The 12,400-nt window shown below is 39.2% G+C and overlaps 1 protein-coding gene across 3 annotated transcripts in view; it reads right to left on the bottom strand.

Moving 5' to 3' along the window:
* SMIM14 (small integral membrane protein 14) overlaps nucleotides 1–10,902 on the bottom strand; it is an 87,100-nt gene extending 76,198 nt beyond the window's left edge. Inside the window, exons 1-2 of one of the 3 annotated variants that reach the window (XM_037002814.2) lie at nucleotides 10,624–10,763; nucleotides 1,303–1,401 (exon numbers count right to left, since the gene is read on the bottom strand). In XM_037002814.2, the coding sequence (XP_036858709.2) occupies nucleotides 1,303–1,312 (10 nt within the window). In that variant the 5' untranslated portion in view covers nucleotides 1,313–1,401; nucleotides 10,624–10,763. Of the gene's footprint in view, nucleotides 1–1,302; nucleotides 1,402–10,623 lie in introns of all 3 variants that reach the window. The other 2 variants (XM_073237726.1, XM_037002812.2) reach the window with 2 other exon arrangements.
* Nucleotides 10,903–12,400: the final 1,498 nt, after the last annotated feature.

Genomic DNA, 12,400 nt, shown 5'->3' with positions numbered 1-12,400 from the left:
ACCCTTATAAAAACAACTTTAGAGCAGTACAGAAATTAGATAACAAATTAAATTCCTATTTTCCTACTAATTAAGACAGGGACCATGGGCTTAGACAGAATAGGGTGAAGGCCTCTGGAAAAAGCAAGGCAGGATATTAGTCAGAGCAATGTAACTACATGCAAGGAAACCCCCTATCAAAACTGTGTTAAACATTAAGTTCTAGAGTCATTCTTCAGTGAGATCAGTTGATACTCCCCAGATAAAGGAAAGTAACCCATGTTTTTATTATGCTAATCATTTGTAGTCATGTGTAAGATTCACTTTAGCATGCTAAAAGGGACTTAATGTCTCATCAAAGATAAACATCCTAAGACCACTTTTAACAAGTCCACACACTAAGCCCTTTATCAGTTCCCCCAAACACTCAACTGCCTATAAATCTCCTAGACAAGGTACCACCGGGCTCTCTTGTCCCCAGGAGCTCTGTCCTCTCACTGTATCTCTCAATAAAAGCCTCTCCCTGGCTTTCCTACCTTGGGTGTTTGCTAAGTTCATTCTTCAACTCTGCAAACAAGAACCCCAGCATCACTAATGACATACTTTTTTCTTAAACTACATTTGCATATCGATGGGAAGTAGGCAAGGAAAGGATGCAGACTCAAATCAGTCAATCATTATTTGTTAAAAACTGTGCTAAGCTATGCCTAAGAGACATTAAAGACACTTTTAAATTTTAAATGTTGAAATAAACCCCATTATATACTCTAAATATCACAATATATGTGCTTAGGAGTTAAGACTCCCTGAAATCAGACATGACAATTTTTTAAAATTTAAATTAATAGCTAAGAAATTATAGTTACAAATTTCTTCTATGCCCCCATACTGATCCAATAGGGTGATTCCATATTGTTCCATCTGGAATGAGCTATTTACAAGAGAAAACACTGCCTCTGAAATTAGAGAAAAACCACATCTGATATTCTCGAAAAATATTTTTACAGAACAAAAAGCTTAAATACACTTTTTCAGAGGGCACACTATTCAAAAGCAAGAGACTAGAGCAGGCCAAAAAGAATGACCACAAAATGTTTGTTTTCTAGAGAGTAAAATGGGAATGTATAGAAGAAACAAGGTCCACATGACCAAGAAACCTGTGCAAGAAATCATGGTATAAATTAGAGGATGCCAAGTCCTCATTTATTCATATTCAGTAAATCACAACTGGTACTACTGAAACACTGGGAATGCAACAGTTCTTACCCACACAGCTAAAGAGCAAAGCAAAGAACTGAGCACCAGAGAGCTTCAGGGACTTACCCAAAGTCATGCAGCAGAGGTGGGATTCAAGCCCATGTCTTCTCTCACTTCTCCTTTCCTGAAAAGACTGTATCTAATATGTCCTCAGGGGACCAAGTACTGGAATTCAGAGGAGGATATAGAAGAAATAAAAATCAAACATTTAGTGAAGAACTAATACAAATCCTCCTTAGAGTTTTCCAAAAAGTAGAAGAGGAGGGAATACTTCCCAACTCATTCTACGAGGCCAACATCACTCTAATACCAAAACCAGGCAAATACACCACAAAAAAAGAAAAGTACAGACCAATATCCCTGATGAACATAGATGCAAAAATACTCAACAAAATATTAGCAAACAATTCAAAAATACATCAAAAAGATCATCCATCATGATCAAGTGGGATTCATCTCAGGGATGCAAGGATGGTACAACATTCAAAAATCCATCAACATCATCCACTACACCAACAAAAAGGACGACAAAAACCACATGATCATCTCAATAGACGCTGAAAAAGCATTCAACAAAATTCAACATCCATTCATGATAAAAACTCTCAACAAAATGGGTATAGAGGGCAAGTACCTCAACATAATAAAGGCCATATATGACAAACCCACAGCCAACATCATACTTAACAGCAAGAAGCTGACAGCTTTTCCTTTAAGATCAGGAACAAGACAAGGATGCCCAGTCTCCCTACTTTTATTCAACACAGTTCTGGAGGTTCTAGCTATGGCAATCAGACAAAACAAAGAAATACAAGGCATCCAGATTGGCAAGGAAGAAGTCAAACTGTCCCTGTTTGCAGATGATATGATATTGTACACAAAAAACCTTAAAGAATCTACTACAAAACTACTAGATCTAATATCTAAATTCAGCAAAGTTGCAGGATACAAAATTAATACACAGAAACCTGCTGCATTCCTATATACTAAAGATGAACTAGCAGAAAGAGAAATCAGGAAAACAATTCCATTCACAATTGCATCAAAAAGAATAAAATACCTAGGAATAAACCTAACCAAGGAAGTGAAAGACCTATACCCTGGAAACTACAAGACACTCTTAAGAGAAATTAAAGAGGACACTAATAAATGGAAATTCATCCCATGCCCTTGGCTAGGAAGAATTAATATTGTCAAAATAGCCATCCTGTCTAAAGCAATCTACAGATTCAATGCAATCCCTATCAAAATACCTACAGCATTCTTCAATGAACTAGAGCAAATCATTCTAAAATTCATATGGAACAACAAAAGACCCCAAATAGCCAAAGAAATCCTGAGAAGGAAGAATAAAGCAGGGGGAATTACGCTCCCTGACTTCAAGCTCTACTACAAAGGCCACAGTAATCAAGACAATTTGGTACTGGCACAAGAACAGACCCATAGACCAATGGAACAGAACAGAGAGCCCAGATATAAACCCAAGCATATACGATCAATATATGATAAAAGAGCCACGGATATACAATGGGGAAATGACAGCCTCTTCAACAGCTGGTGTTGGCAAAACTGGACAGCTACATGTAAGAGAATGAAACTGGATCACTATCTAACTCCATACACAAAAGTAAACCCAAAATGGATCAAAGACCTGAATGTAAGTCATGAAACCATAAAACTCTTAGAAAAAAATATTGGCAAAAATCTCTTGGACCTAAGCATGAGCAACTTCTTCATGAACATTATCTCCCCAGGCAAGGGAAACAAAAACAAAAATGAACAAGAGGGACTATATCAAACTAAAAAGCTTTGTACAGCAAAGGATACCATCAGTAGAACAAAAAGAGATCCTACAGTATGGAAGAATATATTCATAAATGACATATCTGATAAGGGGTTAATATCCAAATTATATAAAGAGCTCATGCACCTCAACAAACAAAAAGCAAATAACCCAATTAAAAAATGGGCAGAGGAGCTGAACAGACACTTCTTCAAAGAAGAAATTCAGATGGCCAACAGGCACATGAAAGGATGCTCCACATCGCTAATCATCAGAGAAATGCAAATTAAAACCATAATGAGATATCACCTTACATCAGTTAGGATGGCCACCATCCAAAAGACAAACAACAAATGTTGGCAAGGATGTGGAGAAAGGGGAACCCTCCTACTCTGCTGGTGGGAATGTAAACTAGTTCAACCATTGTGGAAAGCAGTATGGACGTTCCTCAAAATGCTCAAAATAGAAATACCATTTGACCCAGGAATTCCACTCCTAGGAATTTACCCTAAGAATGCAGCAGCCCAGTTTGAAAAAGACATATGCACCCCTATCTTTACCACGCTATTTACAATAGCCAAGAAATAGAAACAACCTAAGTGTCCATCAGTAGACGAACAGATAAAGAAGATGTGGTACATATACACAATGGAATATTATTCAGCCATAAGAAGAAAACAAATCCTACCATTTTCAACAACATGGATGGAGCTAGAGGGTATTATGCTCAGTGAAATAAGCCAAGTGGAGAAAGACAAGTATCAAATGATTTCACTCATCTGTGGAGTATAAGAACAAAGAAAAAACTGAAGGAACAAAACAGCAGCAGACTCACAGAACCCCAGAATGGACTAACAGTTACCAAAGGGAAGGGACTAGGGAGAATGGGTGGGAAGGGAGGGTTAGGGGGAAAACAGGGCATTATGATTAGTACACATAATGTAGTGGGGGGGGGGTGTGGACACGGAAAAGGCAGTATATACAGAGAAGACAAGTAATGATTCTATAGCATCTTACTATGCTGATGGACAGTGACTGCAATAGGGTATGTGGGGGGACTTGATAATATGGGGAGTCTTGTAACCATAATGTTGTTCAACTAATTGTAATTGTATATTAACAATATCAAAATAAAAATTGAAACAAAAAAATAAAAGGTAGCCTCTACCTCTTAAGAGCTTTCAATCAAGTTAATGATAAATTATAATTGATGCATATAATAATTAAATTACAGTATATAATTTAACAGCCAAAATAATGTCTCAAATGACTTCTGTGATAACCTCTCTGGAGAAAGCTCAGAATGGAAGACAGAGAACTAATTCTCTCCTTAACTTATCCCATTGCTAGTAAAAGCTTAACTTTACAAGGTTATTGAGAATTACCATACCTCTTTGATTAATTCCTCCATGTCCCTGAAGCACAGGACTCTGCTTAAGGTCCACCCCTGAATTGCTACCACTTTTCTGGAAATTCTCAGTTACTGTGACCCTGTTTTCCTACTTCTTAAACATTACTTTCTCTTTCCTCAGTGACCCTTACCTATATTTGACTGTATTCTAGGAATTACTTTAGGCAACACTTTCTAAAACATGGGATAGCCAAAAGAATTCACCTTAGATAAATGATTCAAGTTATGGCACTACTGAGAAATGGGTAAATCAGTTTCTCTGTGACTTTAGTGTCTCCACCTATAAAACAGGAGTGATAACTGAAACTACTCATTTTAAAGGACTGTTTGGAGGATCAAGGGAGAATTAGAGTGCTTTATAAATTGTAAAATGCTCGAATTGATTCAACTGTAAGCCCTGAGATTTGAAATGTATCTTCAAACCTCAACCCTTGGTCTCTGTATACTTCCTTGGAGTGTTTGTACTGTATTCCCCCAGGGCTCAACTATCACTCTTCTGCACAAGAGAAAGGGAAGAAAGAAGTCTTCTGTTCTGAATCTTGATCCCTTACTTGCAAATTTCCTATCCTTCTCTGGCTTTTCCTTACTCTTGTATAATCCCAAAGATTCTCTCAAGCTCCAAGGGTAAAATTTATTATAAATGGTTAAGCAAAGGAAAAGTTTTCAATTGAGTCATCTTTGTTTATATGCAATATAACCAAAAATCTCATATTCTGAAAATGTTTTCTAAGATTTCTATTCAAGAGTACTTATTAATCATATTCTGAGTCAATTTTTTAAACTCAGAGAAAAAGGCTGGTTTTCGTATGTTAGAAACAGAAAAATCAATGGAAGATAATATAAAAATGCCATACTATGTAGTCTCAAATCACAATGGATATATTACTTACACTTTTTAAAAAGTACTTTTCAACAGCTATAATACAAAATGCTAGTGTGTTCTAAAATTGTTAGGTACATCACAAGTAATAGTTACAAGTGTGTGAATGATTCACATCAAACAAATTAGAGGGGAATCAAGACTTTTCCTCAATATCACCCTAATTCACTTGCTTGTCTACATCATTTTTGAGCAGAAAGGAGTTATGGCCCCTCCTCTCCCAACACATGTGACTCACAGCCTTTTTCGTCCATGCTACAGCCTAGAATAACATACCTTCACAAAGATACAGGTAAATATAATATATAAAGACCAGAAAAATGCTTAGAACCACTGTGATTTTTTTAAAGCAATATTATTTAAAAATGAAACTTGAATAAACACCACAGATTTTAAAGTCTTCAAAATTCAATCAGGTCAGTTTCTTTCTACATTAGTTTTGCTAAGTGTTGAGTAACTACACAATAAAAACATACTATAAAAAAAGTTAACTTTTTTTTTTAAGTACCTATTAAGATAAAACAAGAGAGCAGCCAGAACACTGACCTCTGAGTCTGGTGCAGATACCATGAAGTTGCTTACTTATTTAATCCCTAACTTGATTCGAAGCAGCTTTATTAGCTGTTAAATTTTGAAAGTGCTGCACCTGTAATACTTGTCGATGAGTGCAGTCAAGCAAAAACCCTGTTCATTCTGTATTTTTAACAAAGCTGAGACTCACATCTGTGCTTTGACCTAAACTTAGTAGAAAAAAGGAAATGAAAATTCAATGTGAAAATAAGCAAGAAGGTAACTTTCTCCAAAAGAAAAACACCGAAGTTTAAAATGTTACAGACAAAATAAAAATAAACCCTACTATACATCTAAAAATTGGTTTTAGTTTAGGAAAATACACTCTTCTCCAAGGAGTTGAATTTTTTAAAAGCAATACACGCTTACAGTTATAAAATTCAAATGCAGAAAACCCCACAGAAGCAAAAGGTACTCTCCTCTTAGAGGCAACCTCTATTAAAAATTTTCATGTAAATTTTCTAAGCATTCCAAGTTTATGTATAATATATATATTTGAATTATGATTAAAATCACTATATTTGAAATCACTAAAATGTTCTAAATATGACTTCTAAAATAATTACACTAGTTGCTCTAATCATTCAGAGCTTTAATTATTTAGAGCCAAGGTTCATGACATATTATTTATAGTGGTGAAAACTGGCAACTACATTCATACCCAACATGAAATGAAAACTTGAAGTAAACCAGATTATTCAAAATAGCTTATAAAATGTAACCTGTTAAAATAAAAGCTTTTAAGGCCATGGTAAAAAAAAAAAAGATCATTACATCAAACCCCCAAAAAAAATCAGGACATAAGCTTATGTGGGTATTACATCTCATTTACATCAAACACGAATTAAAATAAAAATACTGGAAAGAAATACATGATGTGCAGAGATGACTTCTGAATAAGAGAATTACAGATTTTGTCATTGCTGACTTCAAATAGTACTATCCTTTTCAGCTTTTGAATAACAAGCATATCTTGTGTTTTTGTTGTGTGGAATGCAAAGTAATACACAGGAAGGAGAATATACTCCAAACTTACTTAAGCCTGGTAAGCTCTAAGCACTCAATACAACAAAGCAGGTAGACAGAGCAGTCTTTGCAGAATGTTTCTTGAGGTCATCTCCCATCTGGGCAACTCCCCGCAAAAAGACCAACAAAACAAAGGGCTTCTTTAAGAACAGGATTGGAAACGGGACAGAAAACACTATCTTGCCCTTAACAAAACTATAACCTATCAAAACCAAAGTACTGCATACAATCTAAATACTGTAGTTCAGAGGCAGCAGGTACAGTGATTAAGAAAACAGACTTCAGTTCAAATCCAACTTTCTGCCACTTACTATGTCTCAGTTTCTTCACTTATAAAATGGGAGTTCATCAGAATTGCTCTAGTTACATGAAGAACATGTAAGTTTTTAGCATAGTACCTGACACATCATGTTACCCAAATTGGTAGCTATCATTAGTATTATAAAGCAAGAAGTAATCTCCCAGAGAAAAATATTGACACACTCTCAAACTTTGAACTCATTAAAATCACCTGAAGGGCTTGTTGAAAAGGCAGATTCCTGAGACCTATTCCTCCCAGGGATTAATTCTACAGATCGAAGGTAGAATGTGACTGTTTTCTGACCCAAACACCAAAAATTATTGAAGTAAGAAAAGCAAGGCACTGCCCTATAAAAAGAATCTGGAAACTAGGGTTCTTCTATAAAAGGAGCTGGTTCGAGAGGAATACAGACGTGTTCACGACGTTCATTCATTCAACCAACATTTACTGAGTCCTACTAAGGAGTTAAACAGACAGACAAGGTCCCCATTTTCAGAGTTTAATTTCTAGTGTAGGAGACAGTATTTAAAAAATAAGGAAATTCCAGATGGTGATAAATGTTATGAAGAAAATAAAAGAGAATGGAGACATAATTGGGGGCAATCTCCTTGAAGAAGCAAAATCTGAACTAAGACCTGAATGACAGGAGGAAAACAGCCATAGCAAGACCTGGGAGAAAAGTACTGAAGCCATAGGGAACAGCAAATGCAAACACCCTAAGGCAGGAGCCAGCCTGTCAAGTTCGAGAGACAAGGCCATTCAGGATGAAACACAGAAGACACTGATGTGGCCAGGCTCCACACTACTGATCTAGGTACAGGGATACAAGGTAAGATAAGAGGAAGGCAGTGCAAAATGTTTAGTGCGTCATAAGCCTTGGTAAGGAGTTTGGATTTTATGCTATGATGGAAGGCTTTCAAAAAAAGTGTGACAATCTGATTTACATTTCAAAGGATCGCCTAGGCTGTGGAAAAGAGAATGCACCACAGAAAGCCAAAGTGGTAGCAGTGAGCCCAGGTTACTTCAACAAGCCAGGTGAGAGGGTGATAGTTGAGTTGACAAAGGTGACGGCAGTAGGTACAGGAAGAAGTAGACAAATTTAGAATATGTATTGAAGACTATAATTTAAGGCAAATCAAAGAAAATGAAGTTATATAATGAGTAGTAAGCATATGGGATTAATTACCCAAGAGATACACAATGAATATAGATTTAAAGGTTTTAGGTAAGTTTATAACTAAGAGACCCAAATGGGTTATTAGTATATTAATGATACTTTGTAGTATGTACTTATCCTTTGAAGCTGAGGAAGGGGACATTTCCTCCACTTTTGGCACCACTGATAAAGCAATGAACTGAATGGACACACTCCCAAGACTCAATGTTAATAAAGCATATGAAGTATGATTTATAAAGTCAAGTCTTTCGGGAACTTATTGCTGGAGGCCTGGACAGCTGGTCAGCATTTGTAGCATAGTGTATCTATGAAACTAAACCTTTACCTGCATCAAATCATTAGCAAAAACTTTTTAAACATCCATTATGTCAAAAACTTTTTAAACTTCCATTCCAAGGCTATTCTGTGCCTGCTCTCCCAAGAATTTAAGCAAGCAAAACCTTATTTTGCCACACAATGTATAATAATTTCTTATATCTTACGGTGTCATTAAGGAAATTTGGGAGAAAATCTTTTAAAACTACGATTACGGTTTGGCATATAGTGAGCATTCCCTAAAGTTAAGGTCCAAAAGTACATATCAACAAAAACTTAAATTTCGTTACTCAAAAACAGTACTACTATGTGAAAAAACAGGTTACAGAAATGCATATGCAGTATACCATTTTTGTATAAAATATAAATGCAAAAAATAAGTCTGGGAGGACATAAACCAGTGTTAACATTTTAGTGATCTCTGAATGGCAGGAATATTGATGATTTTCTTCTTTTTTGCTTCTCTCCTTTAATCACCATTTTCTCCAATTATCACAAGTTACTTCATGTAAGCAAAAAATTCAGCTGTAAGCATAAAAGGTAAAAAAAAAAAAAACTTAAAGAAAATACAATTTCATTTGTCTAAATACTCTCTAAAGCAGGATTCCAACTATGATATAATGAAAAAATAAATTAATTGCACACACAGGAAGAAGAAATATGTTAAGTACCACACAGGGATACACCCCTTCAAGGGAGTAGTCTAAATTCGTAAGAACTTTGATTTGATAAGGGGCAATTTTCTTTCTTGCCGTTTATCACAGAAACAGCTCAATTAATGAGTTCTTTGGCCGGGGGGGGGGGGGGGGGGGTTGTTCTTTTTTTTTTTTTTTTTTTAACCAAGTTAGGACACAAAGGTTTGGCCTTCAGGTCTCCTCCGTGCAGTCGAGGACTCAAGCAGGCTACCCTAGAGGAGTCTGCGTGGCTAGTCACCTCAAGTAGAAGGAAAGACAAGGTGTATGCAAACTCCGTAGAACTGGACAGTGAGAAGGCCTCCCAAGTGTCTCAAGACTAAAAACACCTGAAAGATCTTAACGCCGTCCAAGTTGTTATGTATGTAAAGCTGCCAGTGGTTTCTGACCACACACAAAACTGGAAGGTCTCTTCACCAAACATCGGTAATGTGTGCGTGAGGCTCAATAGAGTTGATGCAAAACCAAGACATTCTCTTACTAAGGCGACATCTTCGATTTTGCTTAACTAGGACAACTGAAAAAACATCCTACTGACTCTGTGCAGCTGACAAATATCATCTTGTCTAAAATCCTAACACACTTAGAAACAGCCACTTTGGAAAATCTGGGCTTTAAACGGTAACATGGGACTTCAGGTAGTCCGGTAACCGGTAATCGCACGTTATCTGTTCCAATGAAGAATGCTGCCTCTTTACTGTCAGCTCCGGTTCCACTTACTGAACAAACAGAAAAAGGAAATCCTTTAAATTCGCAACACAAGGGCTAAAGAGCTGCCGCTTTCTGTATGGCAGCTTTCCTGTCTCATCAATCACAACAATGGACGCATCCTAGTGACTTCATCAAACCGAGAAAGGGCTGAGGAACAGTGTGGATTTTAGGGTTTGTAGGTTTTTCCTTGCAGCTGCAACTCTCTCCTTTTTACTCCATTATACGCCTCCACCCGAGCTGTCTCGCCCTAAAAATAAAACCACCCGTGGCTACCATCCACTTTCCTGCTAAGCCCCGACTCTGGTTCTCTGCCTCGCTCTTCGCCTGGGTGGGTGCGGGCTCGGCAGCAGCGGGCTTCTCCGGTGCCCAGTCGCCAGCCGGGTAGAGGAACCAAGCCCGAGAAGCAGCCCCGCTCTGCCGCAGCCGCCGCAGTCCCCGAGAGCCTAAGGAGCCCGCAGGAAAGACGCGGGTGAGGGAAGGCTGGGCCCGCAAACAGAGGTGGGAGAGGGGGAGACACTCACCCGCCCAGAAAACAAACCGACGGGGCGGGGAGGATGGGGGCCAGGAGCAAGGCTCGACAGAAAGACCGCCTGGAGCTTCCAGAACGCTACGGCCGCTCGGGACGCCTCTGCCGGTGCTGCTCCCGACCGCCGGCTTCCTCCCCTCCTCTGTTTTGATTCGACTGACCACGTCACTCTTAGCCACGAGACCCGGATCTGCCGGCTCCCTTGGGCGGCGGCGCAACAGATTGCAACTGCTCGAGACCCCAGCGGCCCGCCTGCCGAGCATGCGCGCGCCCCGCGCCTGCCCAATGTGTTCGGAGAGGCGGGGCGGGCGCGAGGGCTTCGGGTGCGAGCGTCACGGTATCCGCCGGGGCGCGGAGCGCGGGGGTTATAGTTCCGCTTAGGTTGGGTGGGGCCGAGCGCTGTAAAGTGGGGAGGGTGAGCCCCGCTGGCTGCCGAATGGCCTGTATAGCCTGTGTTTGTGGTGGACAGTGTCCTCTGCTGTGTGTCTCTCTTTGCCTAAGATGAGGGCTTTCCTAAATCGGTGTCTTGAGAATAGCTGGGGTAGAGCCCGCGGCGGGCTTAAGACGAAGTCGGCCGCGAAGGGGTACTCCTGTAGATAGTGTTTTCGATCACTTAGGCCCCTGTAAAAATTGGAGGTGGGGATTCAGTCTTATGTTCGGAAGTATGTCGAATGTGGCAGTTATAGAACCCCTTTACCCTAACATTTTTTCACCCGGAAGTCTGCCTAAAATTAAGCTCTAGGAGTATTAGAATATGTCACCAGAGATGACTTGCTGGTCGGGAGATAGTGGCGAAGGGGTGGGGAAAGGGTTATTAGGCTGCTCCCAAAGCGCTTGTTGCTTTGACCATGCAGCTGGAATAAAGACGCTATTTGTGGGGAATCTCAACTCTTTGAAGACCAAGTTGGTGCTTCCTATTTTCCCATTCTGGCCTTTTAGCCTCCCTGCTAAAGCCTTGGGGCCTGGGAAATATCCCAATTTGTCAAAATTTAAGGCTACTGTTTTCATTGGTCCATGAATTGACATACTTTCACTAATAACAGGACCACTGGCAAAATAAAAGTGTGAGTTCCAAACAAAGCTTTCACAAAGGTGACTCTTTGTTTACTTCCAGGAGAGGTGAAAGTCAACTGTAAGAGGCTCTTTCTTACTCTGACCTGGTAACGTTTTCACCTACCTAAATTTCTACCTTAGCTACTTAATTAATCACCTCAACTAGTTGAGTCACCTTCAGCAAATCAGTAATAATAATCTGCAAGAGCTTTTTTTATTTGAAGTATCATTGATATACAATCTTACGTTGGTTTCAAACAAACAACACAATGGTTCAACAGTTACCCATATTATTATCTCCACCCCCTCTTGTGGGGTCACTATCAATGCAGTAAGATGTTACAGAATCATTAACTGTATTATCCATGCTGTACTATCATCCCTGTGACCAGCTTATGTTGTGATTGTGAATTATTGTGCCCCTTTATCCCCTTCACTCTCCCTCGCCCACCCGCCCCAACCCCAACCCCTCATACTTGGTAACCACTAGTCCCTTCTTTGAGGAGTCCTGACTAAAGAGTCTTGACATAAGCTGCTCCATTTTATAAGTGACTTCATTTTGTGGAAGATGGGTCACATCAGGAAGAATTTGCAAGAGTTGCAAAGGTTTGGCCAACACAGTTGCCAGGGCTGGCTGGATGCTCCCGGCGAGTGGAAGGTGAATGGCTCGCCCACCCAGCAGTCGGGAGTGTTGCTCCACCTGGAGGGAACCAGTCCAG

The sequence above is a fragment of the Manis javanica genome, chromosome 5, assembly GCF_040802235.1.
Source record: "Manis javanica isolate MJ-LG chromosome 5, MJ_LKY, whole genome shotgun sequence".
Classification (NCBI taxonomy): domain Eukaryota; kingdom Metazoa; phylum Chordata; class Mammalia; order Pholidota; family Manidae; genus Manis; species Manis javanica.
The sequence above is the reverse complement of the archived record's forward strand: the minus strand, read 5'-3'. Positions and strand labels throughout refer to the sequence as shown.